The sequence below is a fragment of the Monodelphis domestica genome, chromosome 4, assembly GCF_027887165.1.
Source record: "Monodelphis domestica isolate mMonDom1 chromosome 4, mMonDom1.pri, whole genome shotgun sequence".
Classification (NCBI taxonomy): domain Eukaryota; kingdom Metazoa; phylum Chordata; class Mammalia; order Didelphimorphia; family Didelphidae; genus Monodelphis; species Monodelphis domestica.
Genome location: NC_077230.1, coordinates 443288947 through 443314111, shown reverse-complemented (window position 1 = coordinate 443314111; position 25165 = coordinate 443288947). Strand labels below are relative to the sequence as shown.

The 25165-nt window shown below is 62.0% G+C and overlaps 4 protein-coding genes and 1 long non-coding RNA gene across 17 annotated transcripts; 3 read left to right on the top strand and 2 right to left on the bottom strand.

The window, feature by feature from the left end:
* Positions 1-285: 285 nt before the first annotated feature.
* Positions 286-8759, top strand: PRPF31 (pre-mRNA processing factor 31). 4 transcript variants are annotated; one of them, XM_016422404.2, is made up of 15 exons: positions 300-421; positions 571-643; positions 5043-5227; positions 5299-5359; positions 5952-6035; positions 6115-6212; positions 6555-6661; positions 6876-7045; positions 7122-7279; positions 7497-7586; positions 7715-7842; positions 7927-7999; positions 8076-8204; positions 8293-8391; positions 8564-8759. In XM_016422404.2, exons 3-15 carry the CDS (start codon positions 5051-5053, stop codon positions 8687-8689), a joined length of 1500 nt encoding a protein of 499 aa, XP_016277890.1. In that variant the 5' UTR covers positions 300-421; positions 571-643; positions 5043-5050; the 3' UTR covers positions 8690-8759. The 4 variants fall into 4 exon arrangements, with proteins under 4 accessions (XP_001362793.1, XP_016277890.1, XP_007492604.1 ...); XM_007492542.3 differs by having other exon boundaries at positions 566-643; XM_016422403.2 differs by having other exon boundaries at positions 556-643.
* A 1002-nt stretch (positions 8760-9761) lies between these two features.
* CNOT3 (CCR4-NOT transcription complex subunit 3) lies at positions 9762-17755 on the top strand. The gene is made up of 18 exons (XM_001378504.4): positions 9762-10089; positions 11154-11224; positions 11305-11372; positions 11584-11658; positions 11989-12078; positions 12192-12320; positions 12421-12516; positions 13796-14015; positions 14092-14225; positions 14414-14470; positions 14569-14869; positions 14946-15072; positions 15317-15515; positions 15805-15904; positions 15987-16185; positions 16301-16433; positions 16574-16699; positions 17467-17755. The coding sequence occupies exons 2-18, from the start codon at positions 11200-11202 to the stop codon at positions 17563-17565; spliced, it is 2178 nt and encodes a 725-aa protein (XP_001378541.1). The 5' UTR covers positions 9762-10089; positions 11154-11199; the 3' UTR covers positions 17566-17755.
* Positions 17713-19489, bottom strand: LENG1 (leukocyte receptor cluster member 1). 3 transcript variants are annotated; one of them, XM_003341114.3, is made up of 4 exons: positions 19242-19489; positions 18447-18620; positions 18075-18322; positions 17713-17990 (listed from the first exon to the last, which is right to left on the bottom strand). In XM_003341114.3, exons 1-4 carry the CDS (start codon positions 19371-19373, stop codon positions 17798-17800), a joined length of 747 nt encoding a protein of 248 aa, XP_003341162.2. In that variant the 5' UTR covers positions 19374-19489; the 3' UTR covers positions 17713-17797. The 3 variants fall into 3 exon arrangements, with proteins under 3 accessions (XP_003341162.2, XP_056652656.1, XP_056652655.1); XM_056796678.1 differs by lacking the exon at positions 19242-19489 and adding an exon at positions 19119-19196; XM_056796677.1 differs by lacking the exon at positions 19242-19489 and adding an exon at positions 18754-19072.
* LOC130454014 (uncharacterized) lies at positions 19400-21148 on the top strand. The gene is made up of 4 exons (XR_008911689.1): positions 19400-19525; positions 20102-20337; positions 20571-20809; positions 21012-21148. It is a non-coding gene; the product is annotated as an uncharacterized LOC130454014 (long non-coding RNA).
* TMC4 (transmembrane channel like 4) lies at positions 19658-25129 on the bottom strand. 8 transcript variants are annotated; one of them, XM_001378484.5, is made up of 15 exons: positions 24928-25129; positions 24377-24602; positions 24099-24244; positions 23788-24020; positions 23219-23355; positions 22972-23119; positions 22648-22815; positions 22380-22543; positions 22153-22279; positions 21486-21583; positions 21003-21186; positions 20693-20823; positions 20244-20399; positions 20081-20159; positions 19658-19993 (listed from the first exon to the last, which is right to left on the bottom strand). In XM_001378484.5, the coding sequence occupies exons 1-15, from the start codon at positions 24980-24982 to the stop codon at positions 19922-19924; spliced, it is 2124 nt and encodes a 707-aa protein (XP_001378521.4). In that variant the 5' UTR covers positions 24983-25129; the 3' UTR covers positions 19658-19921. The 8 variants fall into 8 exon arrangements, with proteins under 8 accessions (XP_001378521.4, XP_056652652.1, XP_056652647.1 ...); XM_056796674.1 differs by lacking the exon at positions 24928-25129 and having other exon boundaries at positions 24377-24789; XM_056796669.1 differs by having other exon boundaries at positions 22648-23355; positions 23788-24244.
* Positions 25130-25165: the final 36 nt, after the last annotated feature.

Genomic DNA, 25165 nt, shown 5'->3' with positions numbered 1-25165 from the left:
GGTTCCCTTGGGAGTTGCAGTTCTTCCCCGCCCTGCTTTACCTCAAGGTCCACAGCTCTGAGTCCCCGGCCTCCCTAGGGGGAGCCAGGGACCTGGGACCCTGGGGGCCCAGGCCGTCATCTCTCTCAGCAACCCCGACATTCAGGGCTTCTAACCTACCCGTTCTACGGAGGGGGCCGGAGCGCCCCACGGCAGTCCCTCCGTAGGGCTCGCACCCCCAAGGCTTGGCGCCGCCGCTGATTTTTATTGGTTCCCCGGGGGAGCCAATCAACACTTGCCGGTGTCGTCACAACCGTGCGACACCTCCCTGCCCGCTTTTGACGACCTGGAGCATGCGCGAGGAGGAGCCGGGCAGGGTTGAAGCCACTTTTCCGCGAGGTTTTCTCGGGATACCCCACACCGGCTTGTGAAGAGGAAGCAGGTGAGCGGCTGTTGGGGACGGGGGTGGGGTGGGGTGGGAGTGGTGGCTGGGCTGGGGCGACCTAGGTCCCTTCTCCTTTGGGAACTTACACTCTGCGGGGCTCGACGCGTTCATATCTAAATAAATGAGAGTAGTAATTTGCAGAGCAGGGGCAATTCCGGGGCAACTGCGTGGAGGCAGCGGCGGTCGAACGGGCCTTGTGCAAACGCGCAGAAGCTGAAGGTGAGGGGCTGAGGTGTGCGAACAATCTGGGACCAGGATCGAGGGGCTCTGTGTCACCGCCTAGGGAGTGCCTGCAGTGCTGGAACAGGGTGGGGGGGGGACTTTAAGGCAGGCAGACTTCCCCCCTTTCCAGTAGTGCTGGAGCAGGGTGGGGACAGGTACCTAAGTGAGGTGTGGAGAGGTATTGAGGCAGAACCCCCTCCCCCCCAGCAGGCTGGAGGATATTGAGGCTGGCGGACCCTCCCCCTAGCAATGTCATGCCCCTCCTTCCCTCCAGCCCCCTGCAGCAGCCCAGGCTGAGGCCTACACCAGGATGGGGTGGTGGGGTATTGGGGAGAGACCTCGAAGACGTTGGCCACACTTAGAAAAGGGTCGAGGATGATTCTGATTTTGGATACCTTGTGAGTCTGCAAAGACCTTCACAGAGAGGGAGGAGCAGGTTAAGAAGAAAGATTGGAAGGTTGTAGTGTGGCAGCAACCAGTTTTCAGATATAAGGGACCTTGTTTTACAGATGAGGAAACTGAGGCCTAGCTCAGGGTCTCCCAAGTAAGTCAATGGGGTAGCCAGAATTCACCCCCAGGTCTGGTGGTGCTTAGAAGGAAGCAAAGGGGTTCCTTCTGTGGAAGTGAGGAAGGAGAGTGCACCAGGAAAGGGGCATAGTTTGTGCAAAGACTCAGAAGTGGGGGATAGTAAACCCTCCCTCACCTATCCAGGAGTTATGTTCCAGAGACCCACCCTCCCTCCCCATGATAGGTGAAAATCTGGGAAGTATCAGGAGAGTAAACAGACTGATGTTACAGACACTGAGCTGGGATAGAGGACAGGACTGTGTTTGGTTGCCTTTCAATCCATGAGCCAATAGCATTCTGTGTACAATCTCCTGTTGGCAAACCCTGCACAAGTGGTAGTGGTGTACTGCATTTCCATTGTGGATAATACAGTATTAATCTGCAAAATTCTGCTTTATAGTAAAAACTCTGATACAGAATTAGATTTTTTTAAAGCTGCTTACAGTGAAGCTGTGTGTGGTTGTATAGTGCATAGGAATTGAGGCTGGACCAGCCCCAATTTAGCTGGATTTATATGGAAGTTGTAAACCTTCTACTGTGGGGATGGTGGACGCAGCAAATTTGGCATGAAGCCGGTTTGGATGGCACTCAGTGACTAATTCTCCATCATAGCTGACACAAAGCATTTTATATGCCTCATTTCACTGGATCCTCATAGCAAACTTTTGAGGTAGGTGGTATCACCCCCTTTTTACAGTAGAGGAAACTGAGGCTGGCTTTTGACTTGTCAGGGCCACACAGCTAAGTGTGAATCTGAAGCTGGATTTGAATGTGGGTTTTCTTGACACTATCTACTACACTCCTTAGCAACCCGGAGTTTTTTAAATTCAAATTTGGCAAAGGGATGGGTCTAGGAGAGTTAATCTGTTCTGGTTTGTGCTTTGAGATCAGCTAGAGATGCCCAGCAGACAGATGGTGACCTGGAGTGTATCTCAGGAGAGATTGTATCTCAGGATGCAGGAGCCAGAGAGATGAGGATAGAGATAGGAGCTGAGAAGATCACTGAGATAGAAGAGGAAAAGGCCCCAAAGCCTTAGGCAACACTTAGGAGAGGAAGAAGGTGGGTGGAATCCTTGAGGAGGAGCTGCCTTAGGAAGTGTGAGAAAAGGCCAGTTAGGGTCAAAAGTTGGCCATTCAGCTCTGACGGTCCAGTAGATTTATGGCAAACTCAGTAGACACTTATGCTATTTCTTCCTATGGCAAATAGCCTTGTATACTCATATGAAGAACAGAGAAAGCAGTGGTTGCCAGTATAGGGTCCAAATACTGAAAAATAAACAGGGGTCTGTGGGGCTAGGCAGGCAGCTTCACACAGCTCTTTATTGTAGATAAGTGGTAAGCTATTAAGGCAATTAGATCCATAAGTCAAAATAACATATATTGGTGAGATATCTGCTTGCGAGATGACATAACGATTTTTTGTTTATGGAGGGTTGGTACAAGAGGTCTAAAACTTTCCCAGAGACAGAACAAAAACATTTCTAGAGGCTTACAAAAACATTCCAGAAGGAGCCTTGAACATGTTCCAGTAAGACACTTGCAGTTTATGTTAAATAAGGCCTTAGTGTTAGAGAGAACACAGAGGTGTCTTCTGTGAGAATATTTGTCGCTTCTTTCTCCCTGGGTCAGATCTGAACATTTATTCATGGCTCTTTTCTAACTGGTTCAGACTCTAACATCTCTTTGAGCCTATCATGCCAGTCCATAGGGCTGAGGTTGGGTCAGGTATGAGTGGTGATAAGGAAAGGAAGTGGGGGAGGCATTCAAGGATCAAGCACAATGGGGGAGCTGGCCTCATCAGTTGAGAGTCCTGGATGTAAAGGATAGAAAAGTCAGGAAAGACAGGAAGAGATGGAGAGACTTCCCTTTTCAAACAGAACAAAAACAAAGAGCAGTAAGACAGAGGGAGAGAGAGAAGGATCAGAGAGGGGCTCATGGGTCAGAGAGAGAAGTTCTGGAGCTCAGGATTCAGGAAGGAAGCCCAACCATGGCAGAGGGTGGGATCTTGGCCTGATCATCTCCATTGGTGACAGAGGTGAAGAGGAATTGTGGGAGCTGAGGTTGGGGGGAGAAGTAGAACTTCTGAGCAGGCATCAACATGTATATTCAAATGCCTTCAGAAAGGAGGAAGATGGAGGAGGATGAGATCTGAATGCTGGGGTGCTGAGGCAGCGACCCTTAAAGGAGAGAGGCTACTGGTGGGGTGGCAGGAGAGGGAGGAGCAAGGAGGGGACCTCTTTCTCCTTCTGACCCAGGGAGTCTGTGTGAGGTGGACAAGGATGAAGAAAGAGGTGGAGGCAATGTGCCAGCGACAAAGGAGGTCAGGGCTCGAGTGGGCAGAGATAGCTTGAAGCACTGGCAGGAGACTGAATCCCAGCTAGAAGGGAGAAGGTGGAGATAGGAGTTTGCCCTCTGTAGGGCCAGGGGTGGCCCAGTCATGCTCTCCAAGATCCTTTGATGACACAGCATCATCAGCCTGTTTTCCCTCCAGATATCATGGAGGAGGGGTACCTTAGGGTCCCTAGGGAAGGGCTTAGCTGGGCTGAACCTCAGGATCAGTTAGTTCTTGGGCCTTATCTTGAGATGGTAAAGGCTGACCCATAACCAGCTGTTGGAATCTGCATGTGCATGGCCCAGCTTGGGGTCTTGAATGTCTGATGGGGATGGCATGAGGCTAGGTGGCTATAGCTGCCACAGACAACAGTGGGTTCTGGGGCATGGGGGCTTCCATCCCTACCTCAGTGGTATCCTCTCCTGTCGCCATCCTAACTGCCCCTGCATAGATCTGTTTGCTTCCACATTTCTCCCTCCATCCCTCTGGTTCCTCATCTGTCTCTGTAGAGACCTTTATCTCTGCCGGCACTGACTCCCTCCCACATTCTCTGCTCATGCTGTCTCTCTGCTTTGCTTTTTCCCCCCTCATTATTCCATGGATTGGCCTCTCTTAATGTCAGCCCCTTTCTTTCTCTTTCCATATTTTCAATTGATCTGTGTCTCTATCTGCCTCCTAAATGTCCCTCCCTTGACTTTGCACCAAACTCAGACATTGAGCCTGTTTCTTCATTTATCTCTCCCTGTCTATTGTCTCTGCCTGCCTCTGCATCTTTCTCTCTGCTTCATGTGTGTGACTTTCTGTCTTGCAGTTACCTATCTGCATCACATTTGGGGTAGTTCTCTATCTCTGAGTGTTTCTCTTTGCCAGTCTTGGTGTCTCCCTCAGTGTCCTGCCAGCTCCTCATGTTCCACCAGCCTTTGTGGCAGTTTCTCCAGGGCAGGGGTCTGGTGGAACAGGTGCTGCCTTGGGAAGCTAGTGGGTTGGAATTCCAGCTCTGCCTCTGACCTTGGGCAAGTCTTTGTCCTAGGTCAGAGTTTCCTTCCCCTAACAAGGAGGTTGTTGATGTGATCTCCAGGGTCCTTCCAGCTTGGAAATGCTCTGGTTTCTCCTTATTTCCATGTCCTATTATGCTTGTCTTTGTCTCTTCCCATCTATCTCTAGATTGGAGATTCCTCCTGCCTCTGAAGTTCCCCTTGAGCCTTTGTGACTCCCCCTCCCCAGCTTCTCTATGGCTGTTTGGGACCACCTTGACCAGAGGCTAGAAGCTCTTGTCCCAGTACCTGTCACTTATAGGGGATGCCCTTTTTCCATCTCAGTCACCAGGCCCCACGCCTCAGGCCCAGCCTCCTCTGGACCAGAGGATCTCCTAACCTGGGAGAAGGAGCACAGGCTCAGATGCCCAGCTTCTCCCTGCCTGTGGGGTTTGGGTCAGACAACCTTCAGTCCTCTCCTGGCTCTGGGCTACATTGATTCTGACTCCTGGGGGTTTCCTAGGCCCCAGAATGTCGCTTGCGGATGAGCTCCTGGCTGACCTGGAGGAGGCAGCTGAGGAGGAAGAGGGTGGGAGCTTTGGGGAGGAGGAAGAAGAACCTCCCATTGAAGATGTCCAGGAGGAGATGCAGCTGGACCTCTCCGGGGACTCGGTCAAGAGCATTGCCAAGTTGTGGGACAGCAAGATGGTGAGTGGGGAGAGGTGGTGGGCAGGACCCAGGGCCCAAGGCCAGCTCTCACTGGAATCTTCTCTCCTTAGTTTGCTGAGATCATGGTGAAGATTGAAGAGTATGTCAGTAAACAGGCCAAGGCTTCTGAAGGTACCTGGGGCTTCAGCATCGTCTATCTCGGGGGTTATCTGGCCCTTCCCTGAGCCCTAACGGTCTATGGAGCACATGGGAAAGGGTGCCAGATTTGGATTCCAGGAACCAGAGTTTGAATCCTGCTCTGAGCACATATCCTGTGGGCCACTTCAGACCAACCACTTCTTTTGTGGCTGTGAGGGTGTGAGGCTTGGTGGCCTCCGTGGCCTCGGAGCCCTAACTCCAGGCTACATTGTAGCATCATGCTGGCATGGATAGTCAGAACCGTTTTTTCCACAAAGGTTCTCAAGGGCAATGAACATGGCTGAGAACCTTAGGCCAAGCCCCTCATTTTGCAGAGGAGGACCCTGAGGGAGTCTACAAAGATGGAGACCTTCTGTTCTTCTGTGGGGGGCTTCCCTTGGGGAAGGGAGATAAAGAAACAATCTGTGGGTTCCAGTGGCTCAAATTCCTCAGTTGGCCACATCTGCAGGGGAGGGTGGGTGGCCCAATGCATTCTGGGTTCTTTGGAGTCAGTCCATTGGTCAGAGGCTTTATGTTTCCTCTGCTGTCCTGCTGAATGCCAGCTGACCTCAGGGTCTTTCCACAGTGACGGGGCCAGTGGAGGCAGCCCCTGAGTATCGGGTCATCGTGGATGCCAACAACCTGACTGTGGAGATTGAGAATGAGCTGAGTGAGTGAGTGAGCAGGTGAGGGAGGGAGGGAGCAAGCAGTTGGGGGGCCCCTATCCACTGCCCTCTCCTCTTTCTCAGATATCATTCACAAATTTATCCGGGACAAATACTCAAAGCGCTTCCCCGAACTCGAGTCTCTTGTCCCAAATGCCTTGGATTATATCCGGACAGTCAAGGTGAGTTCCAGGAGGCCCCCCCAGGGTGGGTAGGGAGAGACAGAGACAGACAGAGAGGCAGGAGGAGAAAGAGACAAAGAGGAGAGAGAGAAGGGATGAGGGGGAAGAGAGAGAATGAGGGAGGGGGGGAAACAAAGAAGAGGAAAAGGGGGAGGAGAGGAGGGAATGAGGGAGGGAGAGGGAGACAGAATATTGCTTTGGTCTGAGAGTGAGGGGAAGTGGGGAGCCACAGGCTTGTCCTAAAGGAGCGCCTCACCTGAGGGAGGAGATGGGGCTCAAGCAGAGGCAGAGACAGACCTGCCTGTCCCTTGACCCTCCATGTTCGTCTTCTTCACCCCCAAGGAACTCGGAAACAGCCTGGACAAGTGTAAGAACAATGAGACCTTGCAGCAGATCCTCACCAATGCCACCATTATGGTGGTCAGTGTGACAGCCTCCACCACGCAGGGGTACGTGCTGGGCCTCTGCCACAGTGACCGGGAGGGAAGGAGAGGCCAGGAGGCTGGCAGGTCCCTGTTCACAGGGATGCTCTGCAGGCAGAGGGGTTTGGGCATTGCTGCCTGGCCCCCAGCCCCCATCGCCCAGCTGGCTCTGCCATCGGGCTGGGGTGTGTAGGGAGGGGGGCAGGGACAGGGCAGGGCAGAGCTGACGTGGGCCCTCCAGGCAGCAGCTGTCCGAGGAGGAGCTGGAGCGCCTGGAGGAGGCCTGCGACATGGCCCTGGAGCTGAACGCCTCCAAGCATCGCATCTATGAGTACGTGGAGTCCCGCATGTCCTTCATCGCCCCCAACCTCTCCCTCATCATTGGCGCTTCAGCTGCGGCCAAGATCATGGGTGAGGCCTGGACCCCTGGGAGAGGGCAGGGTGCTGGCCCCCCGCCGCCCGCCTGACAGCCTCTTGGTCTGCCCAGGTGTGGCCGGGGGCCTGACCAACCTCTCCAAGATGCCCGCCTGTAACATCATGCTGCTTGGGGCCCAGCGCAAGACCCTGTCGGGCTTTTCGTCCACCTCGGTGCTGCCCCACACCGGCTACATCTACCACAGCGACATCGTGCAGTCCCTGCCCCCGGTGAGCCCCCCTCCGGGCCCTCCCCAGCTGCCACCTCTTAGTAGCTCCATTTCACAGATGAGGAAATGGAGGCCCAGAGCCTTGAGGCCCCTCCCCATTTCCCCTTCTCCCGCCCGGGCCTCAGTCTTCCCCTCTGTCCGGTGGGGCTGGGAGGCTGGGTAGGCTCGGATCTGGGCCCAGTCCCCAGGTCAGTGAGCGAGCGTGGCCCTCCCCGCAGGATCTTCGACGCAAGGCAGCCCGCCTGGTGGCAGCCAAGTGCACCCTGGCGGCACGGGTGGACAGTTTCCATGAGAGCCCGGAGGGGAAGGTACGGAGCCCTGCGCCTCCAGGCTGAGCCCTGAGGCCCCGCCCATCCGGCTACAGGGGTGGGGTGGGGGTTAAGGGGGGGCGATCTGGGAGGGCCCGCAGTGACGCCCCGCCCCACCCCTTCCCCAGGTGGGCTACGACCTCAAGGACGAGATTGAGCGCAAGTTTGACAAGTGGCAGGAGCCGCCGCCCGTGAAGCAGGTGAAGCCGCTGCCCGCGCCCCTGGACGGGCAGAGGAAGAAGCGCGGGGGGCGCAGGTGAGGACGGGGCGCCAGGCGAGGGCGCTGGCCTGGGGACTGGCTCTCTCCTCGCTGACCCCGCCCTTTATGCTCCTTCCCCAGGTACCGGAAGATGAAGGAGCGCCTGGGCCTGACCGAGATCCGCAAACAGGCCAATCGCATGAGCTTCGGAGAGGTGAGGCCCCGCCCCTGCCCGCCCCGCCCCCAGCGGGGGGGGGGGCTGCGGCGCTGACTGCTGATTGTCTCCCCAGATTGAGGAGGACGCCTACCAGGAGGATTTGGGCTTCAGCCTGGGCCACCTGGGCAAGTCGGGCAGCGGGCGCGTGCGGCAGACCCAAGTCAACGAAGCCACCAAGGCCCGCATCTCCAAGACGCTGCAGGTACCCTGCGTGTAGGGGGAGCCCCAGGGGAGGGCTAGGGGAGGGCAGGGGCAGCCCTGCAGCCAACTTGTTCCCTTCCTCTCCGCAGCGGACCCTGCAGAAGCAGAGCGTTGTCTACGGGGGCAAGTCCACTATTCGAGACAGGTCCTCTGGGACGGCATCCAGCGTGGCCTTCACCCCCCTGCAGGTACTCCCCAGTCCAGCGTGCCCCCGAGAACCGCAGGAGCTCTGGGGGTGGAGCTGCAGCTTGTTTTGGCCTAGAAGTAGCCAGGAGGAGGGGAAGCGCTGGGAGGGCCACGGGGCTGAGGGTGGGTGGGGTTGGTCCTGCCTTCTCAACTTCCCTCCCACCCCCTCTTCAGGGCTTGGAGATCGTGAACCCACAGGCGGCTGAGAAGAAGGTGGCTGAGGCCAACCAGAAGTACTTTTCCAGCATGGCCGAGTTCCTCAAGGTCAAGGGGGAGAAGAGTGGGGTGCTGTCCACGTGATGGATCCCCTTTTAGTCCCTTTTGTAATTTTTAATGAAAAGATAAAAACCAAATAAAAATGTTGACTAAAGGGGGAAGCGATCTTGTGTGTGGGAGGTGGTGGATTGTGCGGCTCGGCCCTGCTTCCCTATTGGTGGCCTGAGAGCCCATTTCGCCGAAGGAGAAACTGAGGAGTAGGCGGAGCTGCCTCTGGCCCCTGGACCAATCATGACTCTTCCCTTGTGGCCTTTCCGCCCATTGGCGGCTCAGGGATGATTGACGACTAGTCCAGCCAGCGGCAGGCGGGGAAGTAGCGGCTCTTGTCCTCAGCCCATTGTCCAATAGGCACCGAGCCCTGGCTCCTACCCAAGTGACAGCCGCCTGGCCACTAGGCTCCAGATCCCGAAGCCCCTGGCTAAAACTGGCCTCCGCCAGGGAGGAAGAAGGGTCGGTCTCCGGGGAGCCTGAACAAAATCGTTCGCTTCAGCTCTGCCGCTCGACCAATAGGCCGCCAGTGAGCACGGCGCTGTGGGGTGGAGGGGGGGCTCTGTTGGCACTCGCAGTCTGGGAACGCCTCCGAGCCTCTGGAGGTGGGGCGGGGTTCAGGGCTGGCCAATGGCAAGACCGCTTCTGTCTGACAGACAAGTGAAGCCTCACACTGCCGTGTTGTTGTCCATGGGGGGTAGGGCCGGGACCAATGAAGCTCTACCCAGGCTCCCCTCCTTGGCCAATGGCAGGAGGGCAGAGAGCTACCTCGAGCCCGTGAAACTTGGCCCAGGCACTGACTGATGCGGCGGGCTCCGCCTCCGCTTCCTTAGCCAATGGGGCAGGAGTGGGGCGGGGAGGGCCAACGCCAGCCTATGGGGTCGCGACGGCTTCCTGATTGACGTGCCAGACCTCGCGCCGGCGTGTTGTGCCCGGAGGGGTGGGAGTCTGGAGGGAGGGACAGGAGGCGGGCCGGGCTCTTTGATGCCCAATAGGCGGCGGCCGTCTGAGGTTCGGCCAATAGCGCCCGGGCTCATCTGCACGGCTCGGCCAATGGGCAGACGCGGCCGGGGCGCGCGGGCGGGGCGGGGCCGGGCCGGGGGCGCAGACGAGGCCGCTGCCGCTGCCGCCGCCGCCGCCGCCGCCGCCATCTTGGAGCCGGCCAGGGCCGCTTCCGCGGAGCAGCGAGCGAGCGGAGCCGCCGCACCCGGCCCCAAAGCCCCGGGAGCCCGCCTCGGCCCCCCGGGAGCCCGAACCTGGCCCGCGTCGCTGTCACGAGAGCCCCCGGGCCTGTCGCGATAGGCGCCCGCTCAGGCGCCGCCCCCTCTGCCCGCCCGCCCGCCGCCGGGAACCCGAGGCCGGCCCCGGCCCAGGCCCGGCCCCCAAGGCCGCCGAGGAGCCGCCAAGGAGGAGCCAGGAGCCGCCGGGCCTGTGTGGTGAGAGCGCCTCCCTGGTCAGGCTGAGGGGAGCCCCCCACTTCCCGGGGGGGGGGCACCGTGCCCCCGCTGCAGAGGCGCCCCAAGTAGAGTCGTGCCCCCCAACTGGACTTTGCCCCCAGCTGCAGACCTGTCCCTCAGGGGTCATGCCCGCGCTGCAGGGGCGTCCCCCATAGGGACCGTCCCTTCTGAGAGGCCGTGCACCCTGTCCGACCCCAGTCGGACCCTCGGGAGTCATGCCCCTGCTGCAGAGCTGGCCTGCTGCAAGTCAGATCCCCCAAGTGGCCGTGCCCCCCCCTCCTCCCAAGGGGTCATGTCCAGGGCCATGGCCCTGTGGCAGTGCCCCTAACCCCCAGAGCCCATCCCCTGCTCTCCCCAGGTGGGCTGTCTTTGGTCAGGGAGGACCCCTGAGTGGGGAGGGTCTCCTAATTGTCCTACTTAGGGTTCTTCTGGGAGACAGACAAGGTGGCTGGTGTTCTCTCTTTTGGGCTGGCTGGGGTATAGTCCCTAGCTTAGGTTCCTTCTCCCCAGGACTCTCATGGGTCTGGGATGCTCGAGGACTATAACCTCCCAGGCAGGAACCTGGTCCCATGCTGGGGAAGGGGCTGTCTGAGGATGCTCTCCCTCATGGAAAGAGGACTGTTCTGTGAGAGCTTCCTGGCCCCAGGGGGAGGGGGTGTTCCCCCATTATGTCAGCTGCCTTGGATTGCACTGGCGGCTCCCTGGCCAGGAAAGGCCTTACCTGAGCCCTCTGGGGGCCTGGCGCGTGAGGGAGGGAAGGGTAAGATGCTGTGTGCAGGCCACTGTGCCAGTGTTGATAGTCTGAACGCCCAAGCAGGCAGCAGAGTGGGGCTCCAGGAGAGGGACGTGTTGCTCCCATGGGAGAGGGAGGGGGCGTCATCCCCTGTCCCTGAGCCCCATGGGGCTGCGGCCCTTCAGCATTGGCACCCAGACCCCCTTCCTGCTGGGTCAGGACCCACAGTGGGGCTGCTGAAGCCTGGAGGAGCAGGGAGTAGCCCAGATGGCTTGGACGCTGACCACCTTCTCTCCTGTTTCCTCTGCAGTATCTGACTGGGAGCATGAAGAGCAGATATCTCTAGGCCAGGAAAGATGGCGGATAAGCGAAAACTCCAAGGTATGGCCACCCCCAATCCCCACTGTCCCCCCAAACCTCGCGAATCCCCCAGCCCCACGACTGTGCCATCGTCCCCCCAGGTGAGATTGATCGCTGCCTCAAGAAGGTGTCCGAAGGTGTTGAGCAGTTCGAGGACATTTGGCAGAAGGTGACGAGGCTGGGCCAAAGGAGACCAGACCCCCCTGGGTCCCTGAGAGGCAGATGCTGGGGGTTGGGAAGGGGTTGGTGTTGGGGTTGGGTCTCCAGGCGTTCAGGGAGCCGCTTGACCCTTCTCTGTGCGACGCTTTCCCTGGCATGGCCTGACGGGTGGGGTGAGGAGTGGAGGCTCCCCCCCAAGCCCTGATGATCTTCCTCCCCAGCTCCACAATGCAGCAAATGCCAACCAGAAGGAGAAGTACGAGGCTGACCTGAAGAAGGAGATCAAGAAGCTCCAGGTGCGTGCGGCGGGGTCCAGGGCCGCGTGTGGGGCAGGCGATTTGGCAGAATGGGGGGGTCCCTTGTCCGTCACGTACGGCGAGTCACAGCAGGACTCTTGGCTCACACGGGGTGCTTCCGGCCGAGGGTGGCTGGAGAGGGGACGTTCGGTTGGCCCTTTGCCGAGGAGCCCATGTTGTCGGCACGTGCCCTGGGGGTGGCCGGGGCATCCGGTGAGGTCGGGCAGGGGAGTGTTTCTGAGGGGCCCCCGCGGTGCCAAGGGAGATGGTGGGAAGGGGAGGCCCCTGGGCTCCTCGCTCACTCCCGGTTCTTGCTCCTCTGCTCTCCAGCGGCTGAGGGACCAGATCAAGACATGGGTAGCTTCCAACGAAATCAAGGACAAAAGGCAGCTCGTAGACAACCGCAAGCTCATCGAGACGGTAGGGGAGGGGGTTCGGGGGGCCAGCCCAGGCCCGAGGAGATGGGATGCGGGAGGGCCCCGGGCAGAGACCAGCAGCGCCTTAGCCTCCTGTCTCTCCGCCGGACGCTGTAGCAAATGGAGCGGTTCAAGGTTGTAGAGCGGGAAACCAAGACCAAAGCATACAGCAAGGAGGGGCTCGGCCTGGCCCAGAAAGTGGACCCGGCCCAGAAGGAGAAGGAGGAGGTCGGCCAGTGGCTCACGGTGAGCGAGGGGGCCTGGCCGAGGAGGAGGAGGAGCAGGAGCGAGGAGGCCAGCTGGCAGCCTTTGGCTCACGTCCGCTTGGCTTCCCTCTTCTGCCCAGAACACCATCGACACCCTCAATATGCAGGTGGACCAGTTTGAGAGCGAGGTGGAGTCGCTGTCCGTGCAGACACGAAAGAAGAAGGGGGACAAGGATGTGAGTCGGGGAGGGAGCTGGGCCGGAGTTGGGACTGCCTGGGGTGGGATGGGGCAGGCCCCTGGGCGCCAGATGTGGCGTTTTGTAGAGGCCCCGCAGCCTTGGTCTCCTGCCCTCCCCCTGTGCTGCTCTCGGAGGGACTGCAGGCCTGGAGGCGGGAGTCCGAGTGTTTGTAGGCCAGAAGAGGCCGGGGCCTTGGTGCCTGTAGCAGAATCGAGAGGCCCAAAGTGAGGGTTTTGGGGTGCTGTGAGCTCTGCGGAGACTGGAAGGCCACACGGGGGCTGGGCACCGTAGGCCTTGGATAGTTCAGTTTGGGAATCCTTTGTGGGGTCCGGGAGCAGGGCGCCTGGAGGCTTTGGTCTGTGGGCCTCCTGGGGGTAGGAGCCAAGGTTCGAGGGACTTCGGATGCCAAGTCTGTGCCAGGCTCTTGAGTGTTAGGACCCTGGCGGGTATTTAGGGCAACCTTTGTCAGAGCGAGAACTTCGCCCCCCTCCACCTCCATTTCCAACAGGTGGTTGCCAGGGGGGCGTCTACACTGGTGCATGTGGAGGCTTGGGGCCTGGTGGAAAGTCTGGGTGTCCCCCGGCGGGGTGGGGTCTTTGTTCTCTCAGAGCTTAGCACAATATCTGGCACTCTGGGGCACCAGGCCGTGCTGGCTGACGAGCTGATGGGTCTGGACGCTGGCAGCAGGCTCTTAGGGTTTGGGTCGAGGGGGCGGGGGACCTGGAAGTCGGCGCCGGCAGCTCTGTCGGCCAGGACCTTGGGATGGAATCGTGGGCGCTAATGCCCGAGGATTGGCCTCCCTGTTGTCTGGGCCGGCGGCTCCTGGGACTTGGACGCTGCCATATGTGGGGCTGGTGGTTTGGACCCCAGAGACCTAGGAGGCGGGGGGCCAGCCTGACGTCCCCGTGAGAGCTTGGGCGGCCAGTTGGGGCCTGGAGACTGGCCACTACGCCCAGGAGCGAGGGGGCGGATGCAGTGCTTTGGGGGGCCTCAGATTCTGGAGCGGGTGAGGCTGGAGCTCTGGAAGTTTCGAGATGGGGGGCTCCAACACCCGCCCTCCTTTGTCTGCCTCTTCCCTCTGTGGCCGTACGCCAGCGCCGCCGCGTCCTCACGCCCTGGGAACGATCTGGCTCGGGGAGGTGTGCGGGTGCTGGCGCCTGTTGTCCTATCACAGCTGGGGGTCGCGTGTTGTGCCGTGGAGGGCCCGGCCCCGGTGGGGAGGTTCTGTGGCGTCTGGGAGCCGGCGTCCTGAGCCTCCTTCCCCGGGCACCCACAGAAGCAGGACCGGATCGAGGGCTTGAAGCGGCACATCGAGAAGCACCGTTACCACGTGCGCATGCTGGAGACCATCCTGCGCATGCTGGACAACGACTCCATCCTGGTGGACTCCATCCGCAAGATCAAGGACGACGTGGAGTACTACGTGGACTCTTCGCAGGACCCCGACTTCGAGGAGAACGAGTTCCTCTACGACGACCTGGACCTCGAGGACATTCGTAAGGAGCCGGGGACGGGCCCGGGCGGGGGTCGGGCTGGGACGCGGCGGCGGCAGCAGCCTCTCTCCCCCCACAGCGCAGGCGCTGGTCGCCACATCTCCCCCGACCCACAGCCACATGGAGGACGAGATCTTCAACCAGTCGAGCAGCACGCCCACCTCCACCACGTCCAGCTCCCCCATCCCGCCCAGCCCGGCCAACTGCACTACGGTGAGCCAGTGCCGCGGGGTCCCCGGAGGAGGAGGAGGTGCCTGGGGATTGGCTTCATAGGGAACGGAGCAGAGTCAGGGGCCTTCTTTCTGCTTGTTCCCCTGAGGGGGTCTTGGGCGGGGATGAAGATCTGGGTTCCCCGGTAGTTGGGTCTCCTTAGCCCCCCCAATGCTATCTCTGAACCCCAGGAAAACTCTGAAGATGACAAGAAGAGAGGACGGTCTACGGACAGCGAAGTGAGCCAGGTGGGCCGGGCCTTCTCCCTGGCCATCCTGGGCCCTGGAGGGTTGGCGGGTCTTGGTGGTCCCCCAGCCCTGACCCCCATTTCTCTTTTCGTTCTCAGTCTCCGGCCAAGAACGGCTCTAAGCCCGTCCACGGCAACCACCACCCGCAGTCCCCTGCCGTGCCGTCCAGCTACCCGGCCGGTCCTGCCCCTGTACCCCCGGTCCTGGGCAACGGGCCTGGCAGCAACGGGGCCCCCGCTGCACCTCCCAAGGCCAACCCCACCCCAGGCCACAACGCGGGCACCCCCACCCCCTACGCCCAGGCCGTGGCCCCTCCCGCCCCCAGCACCGGCCCGGCCCAGCCCAGGCCCCCCAGCGTCCAGCCCGGCGGGAGCGGCGGCAAGCAAAACGGGGCCACCAGTGAGTGGGGGGCCGGGGGGCGGGGGCGGGACGTCGGGACCCTTCCCAGCTGACGCCCCTCCTTCCGGCCCCCCAGGCTACAGCTCCGTGGTGGCTGACAATGCATCTGAGCTGAACCTGAGTGGCGGTGGGAGCGGCAGCGGCGGTGGAGGCCAAGCACTGGGGCCCCCCCCGGGGCCCCACAACCCCCCACCCACCACCACGTGAGTCCAATCCCAGCCCCCTGCCCTGGCATGGCCCAGGAAGCTGGGAACCCAGGACTCCCCCCGGTCCCCACGGCTTCTCATTGGAGGCCCTGTCTCTGGTCTCCGGACCCCAGTGAACCCCCTCCCCAACATCCGGGCCCCGACAGCCCCCATGTGCCCCGTTCTGCTCTAGAACCAGCTCCCGGTCTGTGCCTCAGTCCCGGCCTTGACGTCCTTGTCTTGCCCTCTCTTCCGCACCCAGGAAGGAGGCGGCCGGGGCGGCCCCGGCTGGGGCAGGGGGTGTGGGTGGGGGCTCAGGGAGCGGCGCTGGAGGCTCCAGCCTCCTGGTGCCACTGCCCGTGAACCCTCCCAGCTCCCCGACACCCAGCTTCAGTGAGCCCAAGGCAGCTGGGGCCCTGCTCAACGGCCCCCCTCAGTTCAGCACAGCTCCGGAAATCAAGGTGAGAACCCCTGGCCCGCCTGACCTCCAGTTCCCTCTTCCCAGGGTATCCCCCTTCTCTGAAGCCCCAGGGCCCCCCCGGAGAGGCAAGGCAGGGCTGGGCTCCCCGGCTGTCTTCCTAGTTGTTCCCCCCCAATCCCAGAGGCGATGCCTCCTGCAGAGGGGAACCAAGGGACAGGTTTAAATCCCCTCCTCCACCCTCCGGGGCCATCGGTAGAGGTGCCTCCGCTGCCAGGTGGGCGGGTGGGTGGTGCCGACCGTGTGCCCGCCCGGGCCCCCTCTGTCCCCAGGCTCCTGAGCCGCTGAGTTCCCTGAAGTCCATGGCGGAGCGGGCGGCCATCAGCTCTGGCATCGAGGACCCCGTGCCCGCCCTGCACCTGGCCGAGCGCGGTGAGTGGCAGAGCCGGGGCTGCGGGGCCCAGGGGAGCCGGGCCGCGGCCTCCTCCACACGTTGTCCGTTCTCGTCCCCCAGACATGCTCCTGGGCAGCAGCTCGGCCCCGCCGGCCTCGGCCCAGCCCCCCCTGCAGCTGTCTGAAGTCAACATCCCTCTGTCACTGGGCGTCTGCCCCCTGGGGCCCGTGGCCCTCACCAAGGAGCAGCTCTACCAGCAGGCCATGGAGGAGGCCGCCTGGCACCACATGCCCCACCCTTCTGACTCCGAGCGCATCCGGTCAGTCCCCGCCCGGGCACCCAGGGCACAGGTGGGGGGAGGGAGGGTGCTGGTGCCCTTGGGGAAAGGCTGGCCTCAGAGCTGACCTTGACCCCCTGCCTCCCGTCCCGGACAGGCAGTACCTGCCTCGCAACCCGTGCCCGACCCCGCTGTACCACCATCAGATGCCGCCTCCCCACTCGGACACGGTGGAGTTCTACCAGCGCCTCTCGACGGAGACGCTCTTCTTCATCTTCTACTATCTGGAGGTATGCTGGGGATGGGTGGCCCCTGCTCTCCGATCGCCTTCCTCTGACCCTCCTCGTCCGCGCCCGGGGGCCGAGCTTCCCTCGGCAGAAGTCGAGGCCGAGGCGGCGGGCCCTGATTCCTGCCCTCTGACCCTTGCCAGGGCACGAAGGCTCAGTACCTGGCCGCCAAGGCCCTCAAGAAGCAGTCGTGGCGATTTCACACCAAATACATGATGTGGTTTCAGCGGCACGAGGAGCCCAAGACCATCACGGATGAGTTTGAGCAGGTGAGGAACCCTGGCCCGGAGCCTGGGCCTTTCCCACGTCCTCCCCCCGTGGGAGCAGGCTTGGTGAGGCACTTGGCCATTGGCCCCCCAACAGGTGAAGCCCCCCCTTAGTACCGGCGTCAACTTGTGGAGAGACCCTGGGAGATGGCCTGGGCTGCTGCCTGCAGCCGACAAAGGACAGAGCCCAGGGCTGGGGTGGGGGTGTCGCCCCGAGTCACTCCCAGGTGGCAGCAGCTTTGAACAAAGAGGTGCCGACGCCAAACCTCTTTACCCCCTCTAAGAAGAGCCCCTGAGGCCAGACGGGAGCCCGGCTCCTCTGGGCTGCTGGCTTCGGGAGAGGCATTCGTGCCCTCCGCCCCGTCCTCCAGACACGCTGGACATTGGGAGTTTTCATTTGATTTTTAAAAACTGACAGTCGTATCTTGGGGAAGACAGACGAGCCCCTGGCTGCTATGATCTTGGACCGGCCGTGATCCGGCCCGCCCCCAGCTCTCTGGCTTGTTCTTTGGGTGGATGGTGGGCCAGAGGCCCATTGCAGAGGGGCCTGGTGGTGCCTCGGGCTCCCGGCTCTCCCATCCCATTCCTGGACAGACGGATGGGCACGCCTAGGTGGGAAGCCTTTTACCCACCCTTGGCAGCCCCAGAGCCACAGGAAGAAGCCCCGGCCTCTTGGGCCCTTCCTCGCCCTGCAGGCCTCGTGGGCTCCAGCTGTGCTCACCTTAGGCCAGCTCGGCCTCTGGGTCTGAGCCCCATCTCTGCCTCCGCAGGGCACCTACATCTACTTTGACTATGAGAAGTGGGGCCAGCGGAAGAAGGAGGGGTTCACCTTCGAGTACCGCTACCTGGAGGACCGGGACCTGCAGTGACCCCTGCCCGCCACCCCTCCCCCTCCCCTGGCCCACACGGCCCTGCCCTCCCTGCCTGCCCCCATCCCTTGGGGCCAGGGCGGCTCTCAGGGCCAGGGACTCTCCCCCCCTCCCCAGCCGGGGAAGGACTTGTTTTTCGTAAACCTATTTTCATTTTTGAAGATATTTATGAATAAATAGTTTTATATGATGTCTGCAGTCCTGTCCTGCCTCGCTGCGGTCCGCGAGGCTCCTAGCGCCGAGGTGGCCGGGCGAGCTGCGGGTGAAATTGGGAGTTGTAGCGTCTCTTGCGGTCGTCAGGCTCTTCCTCCTCTTGGGGCTGCTCTCCCCGAAGGGCGGCCATCAGGGCCTGGGTCCGGGCCTGCTCTGCTGCCTCCCTCTTGAGTCGCTCTGCACGCAGCTGCTCCAAGGAGCTCTTCCGGGGGCTGCAAAGGGATGAGGGGGCACTGAGTGCTGGCAGTGCTCGTGCCTGGCACCCCCCAAGCCCTGGGCCCGTCTGGGCCCCTTACCCCTGGGGTTGCAGCTTCTCGGGCGCTTTGGAGTGGCCGCTGCCTTCCTGCTTCTTCCTCTTCTTGCCCAGCTGCCTCTCCAGGTCTCGCAGGGGATCCAGGTGGCTCTTGACCTTCTCATCTGGGGCAGGGCTGCACTGAGTGCCCCTGGGCTCTGGGGGCAGCTGGTACCAGGGGGGCTGCGTCTGGGCCTCGGCTGCGCTCTGGCCCAGGTACGTCAGGACCCCCAGCGCCTTCTCTCGTCGTTCCTTTGGGGTGGGGGACGGGAGAGGTCAGGGCTGAAGGACCAGGAAGACTCCCGGTGGGTGGTCTGGTGCCCCAGTGCGGCCCCCTCCCCAGGGAGAGCTCCCTGCCAGCGGGTGGCCCCCTTACCTGCTCCTGCCTCTTTTCTTCCTCATACTCCCTGTTCCCTCCGCCGGCTCCCTTTCCTTCCTCCACCAGCTCCCGGAACAGGTCCACAGGGCCCGGGTCTTCTCGAGCCACACATGGCCCCGGTGCGGGGGTTGCGTGGCTCCGGGCTCTTTTCCGAAGGAGATCTGTCCGGGCCTGAGAAGGGAGAAAGTCGGTGTCTGGGAGAGCCGAGGAGCCTGCTGGGCGGCTGAACCTGGGCGCAGGCAGCCTCCCCAGGCCACCAGGGAGCCGCTAGGCTGAAGGGCCCTGGGGGTGGGTCTAGACCAACCTCTGGGGGAAAGATCCAGGGGAGAATGGACCGGGAAGAAGTGGGCACAAGGAAAGAGCCAGGGGCCATCTCGGCTCCGGGTCGGTGACGGGCCCCACCAGGGTGGGCGGCCTGGGGTCCAGCGTGCCCCACCCAGCGGAGCCCCCATCTGGGCCCGATCCTGGGGCAGGGAAGGGGCTGTTCCTGGGGGCCGCAGGGCCTCGAGCCCAGGAGAGATGCCCACTGGTGGGGATGCTGAGTGCTGGGGACGATTCCCGGGGGGCTCCTTCGAGGGACCCCAAGTCCTCAAGCGCACGTGGGATACCCCCTAGTGCCTGAGCCACTATGTGTTCTTCACTACCCTGGTGCCCAGCGGGGATACCCACCTCGACCCCCTGTGGAAGCGAGAAATGGAACCCTCCATCGGGTCGGGCCCCTCCCACACGCATGCGCACGGACGCTCAGCCATTCCGCTCGCGCCTGCGCCCGTTCGTCGCTGGGCCACGTACCTCCTGTTGGGCCAATAGCGCCCGCCGCTCCCGTTCCCGCTGCTCCTCCCGAGCCTGAGCTTCGTCTCGCCGTACACGGGCGACATTGTCCTTATTTCGGACGTGCCAACTCTTCTTCGGGAGAATATTCATGGTCCCTCCACTTCTTCCTTCACAGCCTCGTTGATCCCGTCCTCGGCCCTGCCTCCTAAATGCGCTCCCCTCTTTCTATTGGTCGGTACGGTCGCCACGCCTCCGGCTCCGGACGTTGATTGGTTGAAAGGAACAGCCGTCTCAGTAAGCTGGTGCGCAGCCTAGGCTCATCGCAGTGGTCCCGCCCCCACTCAAACACCGGAAATTGATTGGTTAATTTCCTTTCTCGTCCCGCCCCCTCATCATTTCTCTTCCTAGTCGCGTTCCGGGAGCTGAACCAAGAATAGAGGCGCCCAGTGGCCTAGGCTACATTTATTGAGAGAGTTCAGACTGGACTCAGACACCTGGGTCCCTAACGGGGGCCCGCGGCTTACAAATCGGGCGGTCCTTGCGCCCCACCCCTCCCTGCCCAAGTCTGTCTCCCAGAGGTTTCCGCGGCCCTGTTCCAAAGCTTCATGGGACTTGTAGTCTTCATGCTTTACAAATTCCTGGCGAGTGAGAATTAGACAGAATCCCCGAACCCGCCGCCATGGGTCCCCAGCTGTGGGTCAGTGGAGGTCGTGGTTCTTCCCGCCGAGCTCCACAATCCTCTTGGCCAACAGCACTTTACTCTCGCTCTCCTGAGGCCCAGAGAAAGAGAAGCGAATCAATCCCAGGCCACTCTGTCCCACCCCGTCCACCCAGTCAGTCCCTGAGAATCCTCTCACCATCTTGATGTGTCCCTTCAGCGTGGAGACCAGGCGGCCGTAGGAGCTGGCCAGCGTTAAGGTGTAGACCATCAGAATGCTGTCGGAGAGGGCAGGCAGGAAGGCCAGGGCATAAAGGGGGGCCCGAGTGTCCCCTTCCTCCTCCCAGGCACCCTTGCCTCACCTGGACGCCAGCATCAGAGGGACAGCGAAGCTGAGGGTCCCCAGGGAGAAAAGAAAATCTCGGACCCCCTGAGACAGGCCCTGGATGGCATTAGGTATTGAAGCCCAAATGTTTACTTGACCCTGGAAGGGGCCACACAGCTTGGACGGTGGGATCCTAGAAACAGGAATGATGGCAGTGAGCACAGGGATGGGATCCCAATTGTGGCGGGGAGTTAGAGAGCTGAGGGCCTTGGATATGGAGGTGCAGGGCTTGGGTGGGAATATCCCAGTTCTGTTGCTGCCCTCCTGGGGCTTCGGGGCCTGATTGAAGTCTGACTCCCACCAGCAGGGCTAGGTGTGCACCAAGGACCGGCTTAGGGATCTAGGCTTAGGCAGTCAGGCACTCAAGTATGGCCCTCACAACCAAGGACAAGTCACAGGTATGAGGGATATAGGGTCCGCACTTACACGAAAATGCCATAGAGCACAGGGACAGCGGACAGGGCCAAGCCCAGGAGCAGCACCAGTGGGAAGAAGAAGTTCGCTGTGGAGGCCCGGAAGGTGCGAGAAGCCGGTGAGAAGAAGGTGAAGAGAGTAAACTGTAGTGGGGGAAGAGAGGTCAATGGGCCAGAGGTACCCCCATTGCTGTCCCATCCCCTGGATGCCAGGCACCCCCTCCAATCCCTTTGTCTCCTCTCCAACTCCTTCCCCGCTCCGGATGCCAGGTCCCTTCTCCTCTACTCCCCTGGGTCTGGGGCATCCAGGACTCTCCCCTCACCCTCTTTAGGTAGAAGAGGAGTAGGAACTTGGCTGTATTGAGCAGCGCCAGGAGGGGGCAGTAGAAGCCACCAACCCAGACAAGTGTCTGGCCGTACACCAGCCCCAATACTTCGTCGGGGACTTGGAACTCCAGGGTTCCCAACAGCCGGCCCAGAGGACCCCCACACATACTGCCCAGGAGTCTGGAAAAGAAGCGTGAGGAGAATCCTGCTCAAGGCCTGCTCTGATCCCGACCCAGGTTTTCCTTTCAGCTCCCAGGCTTGGACGGGCCCTGGTCTGAATACCCAATGGTCGCCCGGCAATTCTCAAACAGCTCGGCCCCCCACGCTTTCCTTCCCCGGTATACGACTCAACCTCAGGGGGAGGAGGCAGGCCTGAGAGAAGCCGTGGATTGTGTAATTCGGCTTGGGAGCAGGCCTGGGGAGGAGAAGAGGAGGGAGAGAAAGGCGGGGGTGCAGTGGCGGGAGACACGGCAGCGTACTTGCGTGGGAACTGAACCAGCAGAGGCACGGCCAGGCAGGTCAGCAGGTCAAACAGCAGCAGCTTGTACATCTCCTGCCCTAGCCGAGTCTCCCAACACTGGGGATGGGAGTGGGAGTGGTCAGGAAAAACAAAACCTCACTCTCAGTCCTCTTGTCCCCGCTCCCTAGGGGACCCGGCACTCACGGTACCTGCCAGGTGGCCCCTCCCCTGGTCTCCACCCCCATCGGACCCAGGACCCGCCCCCTCGGGCGCCACCCACATCGGACCCAGGACCCGCCCCCTTGGGCTCCACCCCCAGCGGGCCCGGGACCCGCCCCTTGGACCCCACCCCCAGCGGGCCCGGGACCCGCCCCCTTGGGGCTCCACCCCCAGCGGGCCCGGGACCCGCCCCTTGGACCCCACCCCCAGCGGGCCCGGGACCCGCCCCCTCGGGCTCCACCCCCCATCGGACCCAGGACCCGCCCCCTTGGGCTCCACCCCCAGCGGGCCCGGGACCCGCCCCTTGGACCCCACCCCCAGCGGGCCCGGGACCCGCCCCTTGGACCCCACCCCCAGCGGGCCCGGGACCCGCCCCTTGGACCCCACCCCCAGCGGGCCCGGGACCTGCCCCCTCAGGGCTCCAGGGGTCCCTAGCCCTGGCCCTTCCTCTGGGATCCTGGCATCACCGGTAGTTCCCTGTAGGCGTAGCCGCAGGTGGCGCAGGCCTCAGCCTCGGGGTTGCCCCCACAGGTGATCTGCTTCCAGAGGGACCCGAGCAGGACCACGAGCGAGGCCAGCCGGAGAAACACGGTCCTGGGAGGGAAGAGGAGGGTGGGTGGGAAGGGTTGGCAGCGTCCAAAAGGGCTGTCTGGAGCGAGGTCTGAGCCCGGGGCGGTCCCTCTGGCTGGGCCACCTGAGGAGGATGAGCTGGACCTGGCGGCTCCGAGTGTAGCCCTCGAGGCCGGTGAGAAGGCCCAAGACGGGCGGCAGGATCAGGTTAGCACCGGACATGAAGATGGACGGCAGATAGGCGACCAGCAGCTTCAGAATGGGGACTTCCTGGACCACACGGTCGTTCTGAAGGGGCAGAACAGGGCTGGGAACAGCAGCCGGGACTCTCCCTCCCGGCTCCCTGGAGCCGTCCCTGGCTCCCGAATCCCTGCTTCGGCGTCTCGTCACACCTGCAGCCTCCCGTCGGGGTCCGTGGCCCAGTAGATCCCGTAGAAGGCTGCCCCGAGCAAGGCCAGCATAAGCAGGTTAAGGAGGGTCCGAGCCCCCCACAGCGCAGCCCACTGCCCCCGGCTCCGGGCCTCCGCGCTCTTCCTCGCTGCGGCCTCCTCCAGTTCCACCTGGCCAGGCGGGAGAACAGACCGCCGTGAGTCTGCCCGGTCCAGTCCCGGGGAGTTTGTCTCCCCGCGCGCTCTCAGCTCCGTTCCGAGCTCCTCCCGCCCTCGGCTGGTGGGCCCTGTCCATGGTCCTGCTCTCTCTGCCGTCCCCCCGGTTACCTGCAGCTCGTAGCGGAGCGCTCGCCTGCGGAGCTCCGCCGGGCCGGCGCCCTGGAGCCTGAAGTCCCAGGCGGAGAAGATCCGGTGGCTGTAGCTGGTGAGAGCCCCGGATTCGCTGAGCAGGGTCTGCTTGAGGCCTGATACCGACCTGGGGGTGGAGTCAGCGGGGCTCAGAGCTGCCGGAGGTTTGTGGGAGGGGCTTCTGGGCCCAGGGGCCCTGGGAAATAGAGCCCTCCCGCCATCCCACCTGCGGAGGATCAGAAGAAGGCACAGGAGGCCCGACACAAATGTGGACAACAGGTAGGCGAGGGGCAGCTGGAAGGTGCCACCTCTCAGCTGCACTGGGTAGAAGCCATAGAAGAGGGGGGACCACTCCAGGTGACCCTGGGAGGGACAAAAGTGCCAGAAGGCGAATCAGAGCCCACCCCCTGAATAATGAATCACTGGTTGCTCTCTGACAGCCTCAGTTTCCCCCTCTGTAAAATGAGGTTAAGGGTAGCTGGGGGGCAAAGTGAATAGTGCTGGGCCTGAAATTGGCACACCCTGAGTTTCCATCAGGCCTTGGACACAAGCTTTGTGACTCTGGGCAAATCACTTAGCCCTGTTTGCCTCAGTTTCCTCAACTGTAAAAAATCAGCTGGAAAAGGAAGTAGCAAACCACTCCAGTATATTGCCAAGAAAACCGGAGGAAGAGACATAAACGAAACTGAACAGCAAACAGCAGGAGGGGATTGGCTTCGTGGGGTCCTTGCTCTGAAGTTCTGGGGTCTAATTCTGGGGTCCGGGGGCAGCCAGCCAAGGGGAGGGAGTCTTTACCTCTCCAGAGAGCAGGTTGGTGAGGAGGGTGGGGTAGTCCACCAGGCCCCCAGGCCGAGGGTCATAGGAGCCACAAGGCTGAGAGACCCCAGGAGAGGGGGGCTGGGGGAGGGGACCCAACAGGAAGAGAGGCAGCAGGGTCAGAGCTCCTTGGAACAAGGCCCCCAGAATGTTCAGGCCCAGCAGGAAGCGAAGTAGTCTGAAGTAGGACTCGGTGCCTGCCCCGTACTGGCCTGGAGGGAAGAGGGGGACGTCAGTGGGCCCCGGTCCAGGCCCTGCAGGGGGCCCCGATGTCCCTGGGCCCCACTCACCCCCAATCTTCATCAGGGTGGTCCTCCAGGGTTCTAGCATCTTTGGGATTCCAGCCAAAGGAGCCCAAGCTCGGCCCAGGAGCAGGGCCCCCTTGGATCCTCTCATGCCCACCACCTGCTTGGTCGGCCTGTCCCCTTGACGCTTCCTGGGGAGAGCAGACGCGGGCCTTGAGGGGAGGAGGGAGGAGGGAGGAGCAGCTGCCAGGCAGGGGGCTAGCAAGAGCCGAAGCAGCCGGAGAAGAGGCTCGGAGAGGGGGGAAAAGGGCAAGGGCTCTCACCATAGATAGCGTTTGGCCTCCATGGGCCAGGGCAGCTCCCGAAGGGCCTGGGATTCCGGGGGCTCTTCTGGGGACGTTGCTGGGGCAGCTTTTCCCCGTGCTTGGTGGCCCTGCCCGCTCTGCTCCAGACATGGCTCTGGGGCTCCCCAGGGAGGTATCCCGGGTCCCCGGTATCTCACTGTGGCTGAGCTGGGGAGCTGGCTAAGGAGGGCTGGCAGGGATGGGCCTGAGGGTGGGGAGGACAAAGGGTAGAGAGGCTCAAGGGGACACAGGAGGGGAGAGAGGGCCATCTGGGGGCCTTGGCCCACGTGCCCCCTCAGGGACCCACGTATCTCTGCACCCCCTCCCCCGTTCATTGCCGGCGTCTCAGGATTCCAAGCAGCCCCTTCCCTCTCCCAGAACCCCAGTCCCCCTTCCCTCAGCCCTCCCCACCCCCACCCCAGGACTTCGCCCTGGCGCCCCAGGTCACTTCCTTCTTCCTCTCAGAAGGGCCCCAGGGACAGTCTGAGGTTGGAGCTCCCCCGCAGCCCCTCCCACCCCCTCCCACCGACCTGGGCCAGGCCCCCGGGGGACCCACTGGCCCCCACTGGCTCCCCCAGCCTCCATTCTGGCGCCTGTCCCTGGGGCTACCGCTGGGCTGGGAACGGAGCTCGCTCAGGTAAGGCTGGGGCGGGGCCGGCCCCTCCCCCGGCTGGAAGCTCCCAGCAGCACTCTGGGCAAAGGCCTGGTGGGGCTTGTAGTCCCGAGCCCATCTTCCGGGCAGAAGCCCTGCCCTCCCTCTGCTCCCAG